Below are 19,579 nucleotides of genomic sequence, written 5' to 3' on the forward strand. Positions count from 1 at the left end.
AAATAATAAACGACCTTTGAAAACAATAATGCTTTCGTCGATACATAGATTTTCAAAGGGCATCATGGTTGCTTTAAAAAATGTTCTGGTATGGTCAAGAAGAAATCTAATTTTATAAAGTTTGTCAGTCGGTGTTTGGACATTACTGTCACTAAAATGGAGCATTTGCAACAATAATTGGTACCTGTCTCTGGGCATCGTCATTTCAAAAAACGGAGTGTGAAGTATAAAGTTTGTACTCCAATATTCTTCTATCGTCAAACGCTTAATCCTCGTCATTGCGAAAGTTATAGCAATGAAAACATACATTTCCGAAACTGTTGTGTCCACCCATTTGTGAATTCTCGCCTTTTCCGTAAAATCAACAGTGCCCATTTTGTACTGATAAAACTTATTGGATTCGTTAACTATTTTTGTCATAATTTCTCTATTAAAAAAATGTTCAAAAAAGTCTAGTTCTACGGAATCTTCAGTTAACATTGTATTAGGATTAATACCTGATGCGAAATCATCGAATTCGTGTATTATAGGTACAAAAGGGCCCGCAATCCACGAGGCGTCATCACTTTCCTCGACAGTGATTTCAGTATCGGAATCATAGTTATCGGGTTCAACAGCTTCAGTACTATTTTCACTCTCAGTCATTTCAAAATCTGAGTCTATTGATTCTAAATTATTCAAAATTTCATCGCTGCTAAGACCGGGACCCGACATTTTAAATTTTGGGAACTAAAAAAAAACACTTAAAAAATCAATTTCTAAAAAACACGCACCATAACTTATTAAATATATTATTTCAATGTTCAGTTTTTTTACTACGCGATACTAAAAAAAACACTTATAAATAAATAAATACGAGAAATAAAAATCAAAAAATTTTTTAACGCGATAATAGAAGTTTACTGATATATACTAAAATATTTCACTATGTTAAAGCATGTTACACTAAAAACAGGATGCACATTATTACTCTTTGCTTATTATATTTACTATCACATCACCGAATGAAATAAACTCACTAATAAAACGGAACCGATTAATTATATGTAGTTCTTCACATACGCAAAAAAGCAAAGAATACTTCGATTGGGAGTCGTTGCAGGCCGCCGCTTATCTGAACTAAATACCCACTTACGTCACCACGTTCTCAACGGCGCGGGAAGATTTAAAACTGCTGTCGATCAAATCAAAATTAGGGTTCGTCTTAAAACTGTTGCCTGATTAGCTGGGAACCATATTTTGGATAAAAGACGCAAGATGTCAGTAGTGTGATGATTCGAGATTTTTTAGAGACAAAGTTTCGACTCCAGTTAGTATGTTTTCATTCAGATATCGCGTGAGAAACTCGCGACTCACCAGTGAGTCGCCCGCGTACAGGGCAAGTTCACGGTGGCTCACCGGTGAGTCGCCCGCGTGGATTGGGTTAATCTGATCTGAAATAAGTACATGTAATGTTCAACTTACGTGGGGTCAATGACGACGTAGAGCGCATTGATTCTTGCATACAGTATGGGCCAAGCATGGTGTACTGCAGTGGGACATTTAGATGGTAGTCTAGTCCTATCCATGAACCCGAACAACAGAGTTCCCCAGGGATCGGAATTCAGAGGAGGATTGGTAGAAGCTCCTGCTCCAATTTTACCATTATTCTCATCATACAGTCCTGTAAATCAAAATATTCAGCTAAAATATGTTTTTTTTAAACATTAATTTATTTATGATTTATTAATCTCTTGGGCGTGGATAACACACTGCGGTGTTTTGCCTATTTTTCCTTTCCACGTGGCAAATACACCGCTGTGTTTCGGAGGAGACTTTCGACCTTATTTTCACTGTAGTGAAGGCCAGAATCTGTCTGAGATATAGATTAAAATTACAAGGGCGGAGGATTGATAATGAAGCTACCTAGCGCTAGACGGCAGCACAAACACAAAAAAGATTAATTTTTTTCCAAATTGGGATCTGTCAAATAGCAGCTGTTAAAATGTGACCCTAATTCATCGATTAGTTTATTTGTTGTAGTCGTTTGAAGTAAACAACTTTTGTGTTTCTTGAAAAATGGAAAAAAAGCAAATTTTGTTCAGTGATTAAACACTATTATTTGAAAGGGAAAACGGCAAAAGAGACAAAAGAAAAGCTCGATAAACATTACGGTGAGTCTGCTTCGTCAGATTACATGGTAAAATATTGGATTACTGAATTTAAACGCGGCCGAACAAGCACTGCAACAATACCATCAACAGGAAGGCTAAAAGAGGTAGTTACTGAAGAAAATATCAAGAAAATCCTCGATATAGTTATGAATGATCGCCGAGTGAAGTTGCGTGAGATTGTTGAAATGGTAAACACCTCATATGAACGTGTGTTCAACATTTTGCATGAACATTTGCATATGAAAAAGCTATCGGCCAGATGCGTGCCACGTTTGCTCAGTGTCGAACAAAAACGAGTTCGAGAGACCACTTCACAGCAGTGTTTGGACATGATAAAGCGTAATCCTGTTGATTTTTGGCGTCGATTAATAACTGTTGATGAAACTTGGGTGCACCACTCTATACACCTGAAACCAAAAATCAATCGAAACAATGGGTGGAAGCTGGTAGAAGTGCTCCGAAGAAGGCAAAGGCAATGAAATCAGCTGGCAAGGTTATGGCCACTGTATTTTGGGATGCACTCGGAATATTGCTCATCGATTATCTTGAAAAGTACAGGAAAGTATTACCGTGCATTATTGGATCAATTGAATGATGCAATCAAGGAAAAACGACCACATTTTAAGAAGAAAAAAGTGCTCTTTCTTCAAGACAACGTACCGGTTCACAAAGCATTAGATACGATTCTAAAATTACGTGAAATACACTTCGAATTGGTTGATCGTCCACCTTATAGTCCAGATTTAGTTCCTAGTGGCTTTTTCCTGTTTCCAAACTTGAAAAAACGGCTCGCAGGAAAAAGATTCAGCTCAAACGAAGAAGTGATTACCGAAACTAACGCGTATTTTGAGAGGTTAGAGAGAATATCGTCTTACTAGTGTGTCGAAGTAAAAGGAGACTTTGTTGAATGTCGAATTGTCGAAGGTCAAAGTTATTCATTTCCTTGTATTTCAATGTAAATGATTTAATTAAAACTGGGTCTTTGACACATTTAAAACAATCCACAATACCATCAAAATGTCTCAACAAGGTAACTTTATATGAGGTAGTTAGGTCATTGTTTATATCTTTGTTAGGTTAATGCATCAGATTGATTTTTCCTATGTCATTGGCATACATTTGTTCTGTAAAATTGTACAATGATAAGTCATTAATACAACAGTGGACCAAAAATTAATGCTAACTTGTGGTACTCAGAAATTTAATTTTTGTATGGACTTTGCCTTTTTTTATTTTGTATTTGTATATTGTTCCGATCTATTAGGTACTCGTATGATTTGATAACTTTTACCCGGATATTATTTAATTTTAACCATGGTTTCAATATCTAGGTACAGTATCAAAAGCTTTATAATAGCCGTAGCAAAAATTGTTGCGCGGCTTCAAAAAACAAAACAGACGGACTGACGTACTCGGCAGTATTCGGAGAGGTTCAGACGTTTTCCTTCACACGTGCCTTCCTACATACACAGGCACACACTGGAAAACGTTTGTGTATTGGCTATTCTATCCCCGATTTTTCTACAAATTATTTATTTTCGTCGCTGCAAATGAATAACTATATTACATAATATAATACTTTTATGTAATACGTAATTATGGTACAGAGGAATACAAACATTCTGAGCCCATTTTCTTCAATATCATTATTTTTTGTGCAATTTATTTAACATTACATGCTTGAATTTTATTGAACGTGTACAATATTTTACACATCCGAAAAATCATTAAAATTAATTACCATTGCTTCCAAAATGTCATGTCAGACAGAACTCATCAAATGCATTTCCCAAAAAGCGCTTTCAAATTATTATTTGTCGAAATATTAACTTAGCCCGAGTAATCTTTTCCTATTAATCTCTCGAGAAACCATTCCGAATGAATTCTCTCGAAATGTCAAGTACGAATTCATATCTTTACTGTCTCGGAATCCATTCCGAATTCATGTTTCATGAAAAGGCCATAAAACCATACGCATACGGCAGATGCAGCAGCGGCGCGGCTTTGAAATTGCGAATAATATTTTCATATTTTAAAATTTTTTCATTTTGTTATAAATTTACGTAAATGTATTGGAATTTTTTCGTATGGGACAAAAATGATTTCTCTATACATATTAACGGAATTTCGTTACATAAATGCATTTTTGTATAAAAAGTTGGTTTTAGGAAATAAATTTCATTTATTTTTTCGATATATGTCATTTTTCGCTATATCGCGTTTTGTTATATCGCGGTTTTACTGTAGTAAGTTTATTCTGTTTTGTCACCTCCTGTTTTTTCAAGCCACCCGATTTCTGTACTGAAAACTATATTGTATTTTCATAAAAACATAAACCCAAAAACATCAATTTACTCTGCCTTTCTATTTTAATCCCACGTGAGTTAAATCCAAACCCTTTTTTTTTAACGAATATTTTAATATATCCAAAAGTCAACAATATTTTGAGTACGTCCAAACATTTTTAGACAAAATCAAAAATTATTTTTAGGCATTGCCTAGTAAATGAAATGAAGAAGAGTCATATTCGAGAGTAGAGTCCGAGTTAAATTTTGCTATAAAACCGCAATGCTGATTTGAAAATGGCATTTTACAAGTTGATTCCAAATTTTGCATTTCCACAACTTACCGTTGAAATTCGAGTCAAATTTGGTTTTTAAAAAAACATCGCAGTTCATTCGTAAATGGCATTTTACACGTTGATTCCAAATTTCATGTCTCCATAATTCACCATTATAAAGTTTAAGTGAGTGTCGAGTAGAAGCTGAGTTAAATTTTCCTCTAAATGAAAATTGTATTTTACATTTTTTGTTTGAATTTAACATTTCTGTAATTTACCGTTAAAAAGAGTTTGAGTCTTTATCGAGTAGAGGTTGAATCGAGTTTAGCTCGAAAATAGCACAGTTGACTAACAAATTGTATTTCAAACTCTCAAAACACTCATATTGGATTCGAATTAAACTTTAAAAAAATATATATACAATAGCGTATAATGTGACGTGTTGTCTTGATAATTTAAAAAATAAAGTATTTACATATGAGAAGGGAATATGATTGTGTAAAGTGGCCACTTAAACCAGCCAATGACAGGTCATAAGCCCTGTAAATGCCTAGACTCACATATTCTTTTCACAAAAATGTTTTCCCTCTCTGTTGCAACAAATTTAAATATGAACAACTCCCTAGAGAGAAAATCCAGCCAGTCTGCAAGCATTTGGAATACTCAAAACATTATTGAGATTACATGTACTCGTATAATGAATTGTTTTTAAATTCGGTTCATGCTCACAGTATTACAAACATCTCTACTATTACAAATATTGAAACTACATCCATTCTAAATACCTGGAGTCCAAACAGTATGAGTTCGGTCACAGAACCACTGCAGGTCGAGTTGTGAAGCAGTCATCAGGGCCTGTTTCTCGGCTGGTGGAAGAAGAGGAAGGCAATGCTCAGCAAGAATAGGACAACAAGCGTCCATGGCATCCACAGCACATGATTCTTCTGTACTACCGAGTTTCTCAAGTAGTAACTTTGCTTCCCTAATCGCAAAAATAGGACTTATTAAAAAATAAAGATAAATAATATCTGTCCTGATGAAGTAGTTAATTTTTGTTATTTATTTCCAAAAAAATGGGCAGGGCAGGGAGAGTACCTTGGAAATTTACTCTGAAGTTTGCGACACTACCATAGGACCTTGATTTAACACTGAGAGTTACAATTCAATTTTAAATAATTATAAAATATTACCAGACAAGGAGTTATTTAATTATCGAGAATATTTTTTTTTTTTAATTGAAAAATGATCAATTATTTAACACATTTATATGAAGTTGTAGTTTTAAACTTTTGCTTTGATTTGTAAAATGTAAAACATAAAAATTATGTAGCTTTTCAACAAACTGATAATGTCGAATACAATGAAACAGGGTCATTGATTAATAATAAAAAAACGGTCAAAGCTGTTTGTTTCATTTAATGCTAAAAAATGTGTTTACCTAAGAATGTGAACAGCCAGCTTTCTTGGGTAGAGTCTGCACTGACAGAGCATGGAGAGAGCAAGGGCCTCTACAATCCTCACTACGGCAGCCGCTGGATCCGCTGTTAGTGCGACCCCCACTGCAGAAGCTGTTACACTATTCTTCCAACTTGTAACTAACTGTAATAACATCCGTAAACCATTGTCCACCAACTGTGGAAAGGTGTCCTGAAAACATAACATACAGTTATTAGATTATTAATGACATGATATATGTCAGGCACAGGAATGATATCACCTTAGTAAACTGATAACATAACATGTGACCCATTTTTCAGAACCTGAATAACTCATAATATACATACGTCTGCTTTCATGAACATGGCAATATATGTTTTACTTTTAATCCAGGCTGGAGCGGTGTAAATCACCTAGGAACAGTGGGAAATACTGGGATATCAGTTGATAGGCTGCCTAGAAAAGTATTCAAAACGGAATTCCCGCTAGACTTGTCCTTACTTATCCCTTGTTAATGCCAACGGCTTCATTATCATTAACTGTATTATTAATAACAGTATTAAAGTATCAGTCTGCATCATAACAGTAACATTGTGAACAACTCGTTATTTCTCTGCTCTGTCTTCTTCCCTGTGTCATGCTACTCTTACTATCTTGAGACCTGGATTCTACAGCATCAACATCAACCACCGCGGATTACTCCACATGACTACACAAATCTCACTCGACTATGTCTGATTAAGACAGTCAAACCATAGTGACTTTCAATCCAAATCACCCACTCAACTCAGCAGGGATCACGTCCTCAAATCATCCGATCTAATCTCAACATAAAAGAATTTCCGGGAATTATAAATGACATTTTGTTTAGTTTATTGAATATTTTTAAAAATTAAAATGGCGCTTTAAAAGAAAATATTATACTGTTACCAGTGTCATTTTTATCTATTTATAATTTTAATATGACCTTTTACAAGATGACTTTTTACATTACAAAAAAATATTAATATGAAGTCCAATCTAAGGAGGTTATGATATGTAATAATAACAAAGGGATTATAATATATATTGGGGACTTCAATAAGTTCTCGCTGGTTTTTTTTTTAGAAAATTAGTAAAGAACATGTCATTGAAAGTATTGTCCATCTTTCTGGCAGCATACGAATACCATTTTGAAAGAACGACAGAAAGAACGTTTTTTGGCATCTTCTTAAGAATGGAAGTGCTGCTCGGCCAGGCCATGAGTCATCGATCGGAACAAATGGTAATCAGAAGGAGCAATGTCCGGTGAATACGACAGCTGGGGTAGGATTTCCTATTTGAGCGTATCCATGTATGTTTTGACTGGCCACGCAACATGTGGCCGAGCGATTTCATGCTGCAAAATTACTTTGACGTGTGTCTCGTATTGCGGCTGTCAATTGTAATCAATAACGATCTCCCGTGATGGTTTCGTTAGGTTTGAGAAGCTCGTAATACTCTAGACCACTGTAAGTCTCCACAAGAATTCTATGTGCTTCAGCTGCAGATTAAAAAAAAAAAGTAATGCAGTAAAATTTCCCACAAATGCTCTTTTTTTGGCATGAAATTTGACAAGTTTAACACTATGAAAAAATATATTGTTTACACTTTGGCGGAATATCTACTGTCATTTCAAGCCTAATGGAGTTTCACAATAAAATTGGCTGTAGTATTGCCCAATGTAAAAACGCTAAGATAACATCATGTGTCGGGAAACAGCGAGAACTTATACAAGTCCCTAATACATATACTTCGCTGTTGTGTGGGCAATAAATATAATATTATTTTTGTATAAGTTTAAGGTGCATGGTAGGTGAAATTATATGTGGATTCTACTACTTTTTCGTTTACATAATTACCTGAACTTCTTTTGCTAGAAATTGGGTAAATCCACCCAAGACATCCTGGCGCCAGTCTGGAAAGTCAACAACAAGAGTTTGCAAGCTCTGGTAAGCCAATCCCCTCAGTTCTTCATCCATGTGAACTGTTAGACGAGATAACATCTCAACCAATTCAGATCCACTCATCCCATCAGGGATCAACCTAAATAAAAAAAAATACATTTTTCTATTAGCTGATACTTTTTTGTAAATAAAGAAACTTGCGCATCAACAAAGTGTTTAATAAATGGCTACTTACCGTGGAACCGCAGCAACACATGTACGAAATAGATCAATACGTGGTTTTCTATCACCGGTGTTGATTTCTTGCTCTTTAGTTATATTTTGTGTATTTGTCATTATCAGAGGTCGACCATAATGCAAATCTAATGCCCTCAAAATATCCACAAGAATTCTTCTAACATAGGGAAAGTAAGCGCTCATGCCTATGGAGCGAGCAGTTTCATCCGTAAGAACTTTGTTCAAGAATGTTTTCTTTACACGGAGTGTGTTTCCTGATGGCATTGTGCCTGTGGTTCTGGGCATTGGTGGCTCTCCTTCCTTCTGTTGCAAACTATCTGCCACTACAAGGAAGGCCCTTAGACCGATAGACATCCTTTCTGGAGTCAGAATCATCTTGATAGTGCGACCGACCATCAGCAAATCAAATACTATCTCCCTCATAGCAAAATCCAACCTCTCTTGAGCGATGAATTGAATGATTTTTACAAAAATATTCAACGGGGTATCCCTCGGAACCACCCCCTTGGATCCTTTAGGAAATAATGAATTGACAATGCTTTGTAAACGTGATTGAGTGGCAGAATTACTTTCACATTTGATTCTGATCATATAAACCCATAGAAGGCGATAAAGTGACTCTGAAAACATAACAAGTCAAAACGTATTAAGAATAACTATTTTTAGATTAATTCATTATGATTTTTGAGATAAAACTTACCAAGGGCCACTCGGCACATTTTAGGATCTCTGTTTTTCAAATTATGCAAGCACATGGCTAGGAAGTAATACCAGTTAGCAAGGAAGAATGTCTTCTGAGACACGCACAGTAGACAAGTAACCAGGGGAAACAGCGCCAACCTATGCTTTGACTTAATGCTGTAGTCTACAGTTTGACTGTATAACATTTCAACAAAATTCTTCAAGCAGGGAACATTTACTTCATTTTTGACAGACTGAAAATCAAATGTAATAAAACATGTATTAAACCAAATGAAATATAATAATTTAACAATGATTGATTTGTGCAAAATGCAATATTACTCACAGATGCCACTGGTACCAATATTTCTACAAATAGACCAGCGAGTGCATGTTTGACATCTTTATCTTTGACATCCAAAAAATATTGGGCACATTCTTGTAAAAACTGAAATGAAGCCTCAAATTCTTCAATTGGGACCATCTTAACACGAAAAAACTTCATCCCCATCAAAAGTGAAATGATACTTTGTGTGGTATGTGTTGAAGGCTCGCGGCTCTTTAATTCCTGGAATTTAAAAATACAATAGTTTGTTTTTTTCACCTTATAAACTAACCATAAATAATATGCAAAATAATAAACCTTGAGTTCGGCTGTAAACCGTTTGCGTACAGCCATAAACCTTGACTGAGCTAGCACTCCAATTACTTCGGCATAAAGATCAGCTATTATGTGGATATTGGCTGCATTTGGGCTGGATTGAATACTGCAAAAGAATATGGTTCAAAGTCACAAAAATTATAAAATATAAGCTCAAGAAATAAATTAAAAATAATAAAATAAATTATTGGAATACGCACCCTTCTTTATAATTAAAATGTTTAAAAGCTAAGTTCTCAATATACTGAACAAGATCTTCATGTCCTGGGTGAAAAGGCAGCTGTTTCAGGACCTCGATCAACCCCAAACAGAATAAAAACTCCACAGCAAGATCTCTCCTCTCGGCTTGCAATTCTTCTGGACTACGTTCTATAGTTTCTGCTACTGGAGCACTTCCAGAAACTATGTACATAATACTGAAAATAAAATTGAAATCAGTAATTTTAAAGATAAACCACTACCAACCACATAAAAACAGGTACACATATTTTGCAATCATCTATCATAATTCTATAATATGTAAGTACTATAAAATAAAAAGTAATACAATATCTTTTTCTGGTTTAATACATTTAAAAAAAGTAGGGAGTCAAATAAGGTAGATAACATTTTGAAAGTTACAAAAACAATTCTAATTGTACATACCTTTTATTTTTCTCTTGCTGCGGCTTCTTGGTTTGATCACTAACATGCAGAGAGTGTTGCATTTGGCGCTCCAGCCAACCAAACAAGGCCCGAAGTAAGGATGGAAGACAATGTTCCGCCACTGTCCCAAAAGCGCATAAAATTTGATCTAATTGTGGATCTTCTCCTCTCTGTAATGTTTTAGAGAGCGGCTTTTCCTAAAATCATCAAAATAAGATATTAAAAAATGCATTCATCATTAAAGATAAGTCTGTACAATAACAGTTGTGATGTAAAATAGTCACCAATGGTTCAGTCATCACAATTTCCATTTTCCTTTCAGCTTGAATTGTGAATTCTACAAAAAGAGTTCTCATCACGAACTCTCCAGGTTTAAGATCTGTATCCACGGCAGCCTGTGGATGACTCGGTCTCTCTTTATGAGCTCCCCAAGGGAGCATCGTTCCTCTGGTTGGAAGACTAGAAATCATTCCACTCAAATCGGAAGCAAAGTGTGAACCATCTACTTCATCATTCAAAAATTTGAGTGTTTTAACATTTTGCAGTGGTACAAGTGTACCAGTTGAATCATTCTGTACTTCTGAGCCAGAATGGCTCTCGGATATGGATGGATGGCCAGAAGACAGAACAATGGTTGACTCAGAGTCAGTTTCACTAGAAACTGTTGAAGACAAATCTTCCATCCCTAAAAGAACAAACCAAGTTAATAGTTGATTATACATAAAGTATTTTTAATAAACATGCGCAAAGTATAAGTTTTGATTAACAAATTACAACAGAGTTGGAGAATACCTTAAAGAAAGAAATATGGAAGTCTAGGCATTTACGGGGCTTATGACCTGTCATTGGCTAGTCACAAACAAACTCAAATATTGTATAAGTTTTGGTTTGAATTCTGATTACAAGTATTTTTATAACCTATATTTTTGTTAAACAGAGCTGTTATTTTAGTCTTTCCCAAGACAATTTAATTTTTTTATTGAGCGGTGGTTATATCTATGGTCTAACAAATCACAGTTTATCATGTGATTTACTGTTGATTCCTGATTGAATTGTTATTAACAATTGAGGGGGATAGAAGCAAAAAACGCCACTGTCCATGATCGCTGTTTTTAGGAAGACCAACTAAACCAGTAAATAAAAGACTATTTCTTTTATGTTCAATGTGCAACTTGTGCAACTTGTGCGTAACAAGGAGCTAAAAGACTATTCATTTTAAGTTCAATGTGCTCATTGGCCTTAAAAGAAAAAGTCCTTTCGCTACTGGTTTTGTTGATCTTCCCCAAAACGGTGATCATGGACACTGGCATTTTTGCTTTTAACCCTCTCAATTAGTGGTTAGTTTTACTATTAATTTTGTATTGAGATCAAATAAAAGGAAAGAACACCTGTAGAATCATCATTTATGTCTCTTTGTGAATTATGTGCTTCGGATTCTGGGGGGGTAACCCCATCTTCATTTTGCGAAACCAACATATCTGTTGCTGAAAAATAAATAATTAATTTTTAACACTAGATCTCTTATATGTTCTAAATCAAGGTGCGAAAATTGAGGCAATCATTATGTCTTTCCTTCCCCTTCAGAGAAATATATAGATTCTATAGATTTTTAGTTTAATTATATGATAAATTACTGTTTTTATTGATATATTGTTCCATATTATGATTGAATAATAATTGGCTCATTTTTATAGCGGCATTTTTGTAAAAAATTACCTCAAGGGCGCTTTACAATTCTGTACTTATAATAAAACCTACATTCTAACTAAGCTAACACTAATATTAAACTACCTGATTTTAAAATTGAGGGCACGATAAACTAAAAATGTGCTATTCCAGTTGAGATCTGTCATTTGGTTCCAGCCAGAGTGCTGACCACAGCAAAAACACAATCTCCGAACCTAGTGTTTCGGGTGTGCCAGAGTTTGACAAGTTTTCCTTTGCCTGAATCAAATGTAGTAGATTTTCTTTAAAATGTAACCTTTGTATTTTCCCTTAATACCTTTGTCTGATAGATACATTGGGGCCAAATGATTGGAATACTGTCTAACAAAGCTGATGTTTACTTCTCTCAGAATTTTAACCAGTGCAAATCTCGAAGATGCTGTTGTATGTGAGAATATTTTTTTCTGTACAAAAACAAATGTTGATAAAAAATAAAATAACATACCATGTTTACGGCGCCTTTTAAAGCGCCTACGGTTTGAGAAAAATGAACGAAAATTCATAGTAGTTTACTATTCGCTGTTTCTTAGCTGACTAAACTTACACTAGATTATAGTAGCATAAGACACGCTAGAGTTTTACGGGTGCGGTTTTTAAAATGCACACGTTTTAATATCAAATTTCACCATCATATACGAAATGATGTTTCATGGGTCAAATAACAATGTGACTTATTATAAATAAATGGCATTTCAGGGCGGGACTATGAAAACTCATACTACTACTTATCACAATACAAGAAAAAATCCTAATGAAATGATACAAATGGTAAATAATACTGTTTGTGATTACAAAAAAATTAGTGAAGAGTTAGTGTAAAATTATGAGTGAAACTGAAACGGCCGATTTTGAAACAACAAATACTCGAAGACTGCTGACCGTGGACAGAAGACTACTCAGAAAAATCTAACGGTTCTACATAATAAAATGTTGGCTAAAATACATTTTTGATTTCACCGGCCAAACAGATATTTTCACAAAAACCTCTATACTCATCCATTTTGAAAAAAAATAATTAAGAATCTTTTGGCCCGCTCCTAAAAAAGTTTGACCATCTCTAGTGTAGACGATGCACTCAATTTGATCATATGACTTAATTGACAAGGTTCCTAAAAGGTGTTCCGCGGAACCCTGGGGTTTCGTGGAAGGGTCACAGGGGTTCATAGAGTTGAAATTTTTACTAAGTAAAATAACTAGTCATATTTAATAATAGGTTGTTCAAAAATTAATTTTGTATTTTTCAAGTTATTTCAAATGTATTTTTTTATTTGTTCAAATAAACAGAATCAATCCAAATACTGTCCATTATTATCTATAGTCTTTTGCCATTTTTCTGGTAGAGCCATGATCCCATTTTCAGAGAACTTCTGTGGTTTATGGTCAAAAAACTGGGACAAGTGATTTTCACAGTCAATTCTTGAATTCAATTTCTTTCCCTGTAGAGTTTTGAAGAGACCGGAACAAATGATAATCTGAAAGCTCAAGGTCAGGGCTATACAAGGGGTTGGTCAAAACGTCCTAGCCAAGCTCCTTCAGTTTTTGTCGGATGACCAAAGATGTGTGTGGTCTCGCGTTGTCCTGCTGGAAGAAGACGCCACGGGATTTGTCAATTCTGGTCGCTTTTTCTTAATTGCTTTGCTTATACCCGTATGCAGAGACAAACCTTAAGGTGAGGAGAGTACATTCTATTGTTTTCACCTGCGGGTTATTTTCTGCATTTGAAATTAGAATGTACTTTCCTCACCTTAAGTTTTGTCGCTGCATACGGGTATTAGTCTCATAAGTTGTTGACAGTAGTGATCTGAATCAATAGTTTTGCCAGGCTGGAGCAGCTCATAGTGGATGATACCCTTGTGGTCCCACCACACGCATAGCATCACCTTATTTGTCAATCCTGGCTTTGCGACTGTTTCTGGAGCTTCTGATCGCTTCTTCCACGACCGTTTCCGCTGCACATTGTCGTACGTGATTTATTTGTTATCTCCAGTGACCACTCGTTTCAACAATTGCTTGTTTTTGAACTTTTTCAGCAGCTCATTGCATGCGGAAATTCGGTCTATGAAATTTTTTGCACTCAGTTCATGCGGCACCTACTTATCGAACTTCTTGACCAATCCAGCAGAATGCAAATGGTTTGAAACAGTTACATAGCCAATGCTTAACTCCTGGGCAATCTCATGAGTGGTCACATATGGATTTTCAGACTTCTTCCATTATTTTGTCGACATTTTCCGTGATGGGCCGCCCAAAGCGAGGTACATCTTTCACATTGAAATTTCCCAAACGAAACCGCTTGAACCATTGTTGTTCTACACGTGTTCTTAGAGCATCATCACCATAAACTGCACATTTTTTTCACGGGTCTACAACGTATTTTTGTCTTCTAGGAAGTAAAACTTCAAAATACCACAAATTTCCTCGCTCGACACATTCATTTTGAAAATGGAATGTTTTTTAACGCCAGCCTATTTGTCAAAATTGGTACTGTGTTGCCAAAGCAAATTAAGTTCAACCCCATCTTGCGACAAAATACGAAACTGCTTTTTGAACAACCTATTATAATTATTGACTTAAGAACTTTTACCCCGCGGCCACAAAATTGGGAATTTTATTATTATTATTAATTTTAAGCGAGCAGCTTAAAGCTGATATGATTAAATCTATTTAAACGAAAGTTAGTTGTTGGTGCATTTTAAATTTTCAAAAAAAATATGTGGTCCATTTTTAAACCCATTGAGACTACACATTGAGATCAGCTCTTGTGGCAGCTTATTCCAACCATCAACAACCCTATAGCTCAGGAAATGCTTCCGTGGATTTAGATTGAATCTCGTTTTCTCCAGCCTGAGACTGTGGGCTCGAAGACGAGCATCTTGTTTAAGCTTGAACATGGGATCCAAATTTGGGCAGCTATAGTGACTGTTGAGTATCTTGTATGTCTCTATCAGGTCACCCCTTTCTCACCGTTTCTGCAGCGTTGTGAGACCGAGTGTTTCCAGTCTCTCCACATATGGAAGCCGTTTTACGGTAGGCGACAACTTTGTAGCTCGTCTTTGGACTCTTTCCAACAAGTTGATTTCAAGGTCTTTTTGTTGTTTCACAGTTTTCAAATCTACACCATTTAGACTTTATTTAAGTTTGGGGTTTTTCGAGCGGATGTGAAGAACTGTAGATTTATTAACATTGAGTGTTAGAAGCTATTTCTTGGTACATTCATGAATACTGTCCAGGTCTTACTGTAGTTGAGTTGAGTGAGTGAGAGGGTTTGCATACAGCTTTGTATCATCTGCAAAAATTTTGGACTTTGATTGTATGATTGCTGGTAAATCTATAATATAGAGTATGAAGAGAACCGGACCAAGTACGGATCCCTGTGGAACGCCGCTTAATACTGGTTCTTCACGCGATAGTCAATTACCAACTCTAACTTGGTAGGTTCGTCCTGTAAGGAAGTCTTCAGTCCAGTTGTAAACCTTTCCCCGGATTCCTATATGGTACAGTTTGGCTAACAATCTTTTAGTTGGTACTCTGTCAAAAGCCTTTTCGAAGTCTAGATAGATAATATCAAATGGGTTATTTTCATTATGTTCCATGGTCCGTTCATTCAGACACTCGAGGAGATTAGATATTGTGGATCTTCCTGGCATGAATCCGTGTTGCTCATTGTTAATTATATTGTTTTCCAGTAAGAACTTTCAAAGTTTTTGAACAATTAACTTTTCCATGCATTTACACAGTATACTTGTCAAGCTTATCTGTCTGTAGTTACTCGGGTCCAGTCAGTTACTTTTCTTATAAATTGGTGTGACTACAGCTTTCTTCCAGTCGCTCGGTAGTCTTCCAGTGTCAAATGAGCATTGCATAAGAAAAGACACGTGTTTGCTTATATTTGAAGCACATTTTTTCAAGACAATTGATGGAAGGTTATCTAGGCCCATTGATGTTTCATCTTGTAGGTTATTAAGGACATTTTTGACATCTTCCTCAGAAAAATATATATCGCAAATGGGGTTTGGCACCCATTCCATTGAATCTATCCTTGAAAGTGGTCCATCGGGTTCCTTGACATGTATTTTATTAAATTCCACAGAGAAAGCATCGGCTATATTTATTTGATTTGATATGGTTGTGCCAGCTGAGTTTATTAAATATGGCGGTATAGTTGTTTTTGAGGATAATTGTTTGTTTATATGACTGTAAAAAGGTTTGTTTCCACTATTAATTAGGTTTTTTTCAAAACATATTCGGGATGCTCTTATTCTTGCTGTTGTTACATTACTTGTGTGCCGGTAAGATAGGTAATCCGTGTATGTTCCGCTTTTTTTATATTTATCCCAAAATTTTCTTTCGTTGTGTATCAATTTTAAAATATCGGCACTTATCCAAGGTTTATAGCTTCTACTACCTTTTCTTGAAATGGGAGTGTTGGCGTCAAGGACTGAGTAAATGTAGTTTTTGAACAATTTCCAGTTTTCGTCAATGTCAGTGTCATGAAGCTGGATAGATCCTTGTGACAACGGTTTATTTATATTTTCGTAGTTGGATTTATAGTAATTTTTATGGTAATGTGCAGATGAATGCTTGTACCCATAGATATGTTAATTATATATCAGAGATTATATTCTACTAATAGCATACAAAATGAGGATCCACATGTCACAAATAATAGTTTGACAATATTTATTGTTAAAGGGCATATACATATAGATTATGAATATTTCCTTAATTAGCTTTATTCTTCAGCTAAATATTACGGGGAAAAATCGTCGGCTTACTGCCAGAAGTCATTAAGAATCATTTTTACTAATGTTATTTAGAAGTCATAATCTACCTATTTTATAATGCTTTATCCAGTAAAGAAGTCAATATGTTGGATAAAACGTTGCTTATAATAGGAATGCTCTGCCAGAAGAGGTGCAAAACTGTAAGAGTGTGTATCATCACATGCTAAATAAATTGTCAACATGACATTTCAAGTACGAAAGAATGAACTTTTAGAACTACCGCGGTTATGTTTCTGGAAGGTTATTTTTATAAAAATATAGCACGTACCTAATCATTTGTCAGAAATTAAGGGCTACTCAATAATTTACCGTGATTATAATGTCAATGACGTGGAGTAAAATACGCGCAGGATATGTAGTAATTGAGAAGAGTGTACATAAATTGGGTATCTACTCGCGACCAACAAAAGAAAAATTAGCATTCAAGTGAAAAACAACTCCGTAACAGTTAATCGAACTCTCGATCAGCTGTTTGTGAATCATCGGCAAGATATTGGCAAATAGTTCACTGTTACGTTGTAATATTACCGTATTACAATTGCATTTGAAATATTCGACTATTTGATAATGGAAATCGATACGATAAACAACGCTGTTGTTTATGTCTGGTACAAATGTTTGACTTCGAAATGACTTCATGCGTATGTTACTAATGTGATAAAATATGATTCAGTTGAAGACAGTTTTAGAGAAATAATAGCATAATTAACATACCATAGAATTGGTGTTCTCTTTGAATTAATAAAACGCTAATACTAACATTATTTCATTATAAAATTTATTAATATTATGCCAGTATTATTTGATCAGGCCACCGCTAAATTGAGTCGAAACAAATGTCACGATAAAACAGAAAATACATTATTCTATGGTCAAAATAATACCATAGGAAAAACCACTTTTTTCCACTTACTTACTTCTAAAATATAGGTAGGTACTTTTTTATTTAAATGTATTTACAATCACTGTTAGTTGTTGACTGTAGGTGTTACACAATACATAAACAATATATGTTACGAATATAAATACGAAGAAAATAAATTGAATGTTTATTTTTTAAAAGCTTTAGATAAAAATGTAAGATCATCTTTATAAAAATGAGAATGAAATGAAATGAAATGAAGTTCAGTCTTACAAGAAATTGGAAATAAAAATTGTTTTTTTACGTGCGGTAAAAATTAAAGCATTTAAATGTATGGCAAAGTTGTTTGAAAATCTACGATTTTTTTTATTTTAATTAAGTAATAAAAAAAAAACAACTGAACTTCCACATTCATGATGACCCTTTAATGGTAGCCGAAACAAATGAAACAAGTCCCATCTCCTCACACACGGGATCACCCAAAAATGATCATACATACATTGATAACAGTGACCGCGTGAAAATCTAAGCACCTATTTATTGCTATTAATTTTAATTTTACTTTACCACGTTTTTTAGTAGTTTATTTGAATCACATATGTTTAATAATTGTCTTCGAGGATCATCTTATATTACATCCCCACGCTGACTTTAATTATACATCATTAGTTGCCCTCAAGAATTCGAAATAAAAAGATAGCAAATCACAATTAATACACTTGCAAACATTTATACGAGAAAAAGCTGTACCTATATATTTCCTTAGTTCGTGTTTTTATGTACCTCGTCTCAGTTACGACACTCACTGTCAGTGTTATAATTTATAAATATTTGAAAATTGTGACAAATGTACTTATAAATCTAACTATTTATTTACTTATTCAATAAATTTAACTGTGTTTTTTACTAATTGAAAGACTTTTTCAATTTAATACTTCTTTTACCAGTTAGTTAAATCAATAATCTTTTGAGTACGTCCAAATATTTGTAAACAGGCCATATTTCCTCCCTAGGGAGTTATTGAGATCTAAATTTATTGGAACAGAGAGGGTTTCAGCTTTGTTACTTCACTAAAGTCAACAGATGGAAGAGTTGAGAAAATATGGATGTTTAAACATAGGCAGAATGGTGAATATTACAGTGTGTCAAGTGGCCACTCAAACAAGCCAATAACAGGTCATAAGCCCTGTACATGCCTAGACCTCCATATTCCCTTAGAAAAATGGTTTCCCTCTCTGTTGCAACCACAAATATATTAACTATTCAGTGGTTGCAACCAATGCTCAATAATTTGTGAAAATATATTTTAACTAATGCTAGTCAAAGCATAAAATTATTTATTAATTTGTTTATTAAATTACATATTCTATCATATAGATGTGTTACAATTATTATTTCATTGAATTATTTTTACTATCAAAATTAATTACCGAATTAATTTATAAAATTACTATTAATTATTAATTACATAATATTGCAATGTATTATTAAATAACTTATCCGCATTGTATTTCTTGACATATATAAATTTTTACTACGGATATTTTTGTTATTATTTTGTATACTGTTTTGGTTATTTTGTATATTTATAAAAATTATAATTGTGCTTTGATAAAATTGTGTATTGGGTAAAAAAAAACAAAAAATGTAGATCTTAATTACTCTACGAGGAGGAAATCCAGCATGTCTACAAACATTTAGGCATACTCAAAACACTATTAAAGTGTAAATTATTCATGAGACTGAAAAGAGAGTTAAAAATAAATTATGTTGCTTGTTTTTGTTACATATAGTTAATAATATGTTAAAACAAATACTGCTATGAAAATTGTTGGTATTAATTGAAAATTACTGCCCGCCTCTTTTATCAGCCCCTGGGCCACAGGCGTTCCGGAAAGCCATTGGAAAC

The 19,579-nt window shown here is 34.4% G+C and overlaps 1 protein-coding gene across 2 annotated transcripts in view; it reads right to left on the reverse strand.

Moving 5' to 3' along the window:
- Positions 1-17,714, reverse strand: part of fry (microtubule binding protein furry) — a 62,783-nt gene extending 45,069 nt beyond the window's left edge. For both annotated transcript variants that reach the window (XM_088224383.1, XM_088224382.1), the window contains exons 1-13: positions 17,523-17,714; positions 11,688-11,783; positions 10,584-10,984; positions 10,300-10,496; positions 9,855-10,070; positions 9,637-9,760; positions 9,340-9,561; positions 9,013-9,247; positions 8,311-8,932; positions 8,031-8,214; positions 6,152-6,360; positions 5,499-5,695; positions 1,465-1,663 (exon numbers count right to left, since the gene is read on the reverse strand). In XM_088224383.1, the coding sequence (XP_088080509.1) occupies positions 1,465-1,663; positions 5,499-5,695; positions 6,152-6,360; positions 8,031-8,214; positions 8,311-8,932; positions 9,013-9,247; positions 9,340-9,561; positions 9,637-9,760; positions 9,855-10,070; positions 10,300-10,496; positions 10,584-10,984; positions 11,688-11,775 (2,894 nt within the window). In that variant the 5' untranslated portion in view covers positions 11,776-11,783; positions 17,523-17,714. The remainder of the gene's footprint in view (positions 1-1,464; positions 1,664-5,498; positions 5,696-6,151; positions 6,361-8,030; positions 8,215-8,310; positions 8,933-9,012; positions 9,248-9,339; positions 9,562-9,636; positions 9,761-9,854; positions 10,071-10,299; positions 10,497-10,583; positions 10,985-11,687; positions 11,784-17,522) is intronic.
- Positions 17,715-19,579: the final 1,865 nt, after the last annotated feature.

This window comes from Micrasema longulum, unplaced genomic scaffold (assembly GCF_059751315.1).
Source record: "Micrasema longulum isolate JH-2025_06_02 unplaced genomic scaffold, ASM5975131v1 h1tg000281l, whole genome shotgun sequence".
In the NCBI taxonomy this organism is placed as follows: Eukaryota; Metazoa; Arthropoda; class Insecta; order Trichoptera; family Brachycentridae; genus Micrasema; species Micrasema longulum.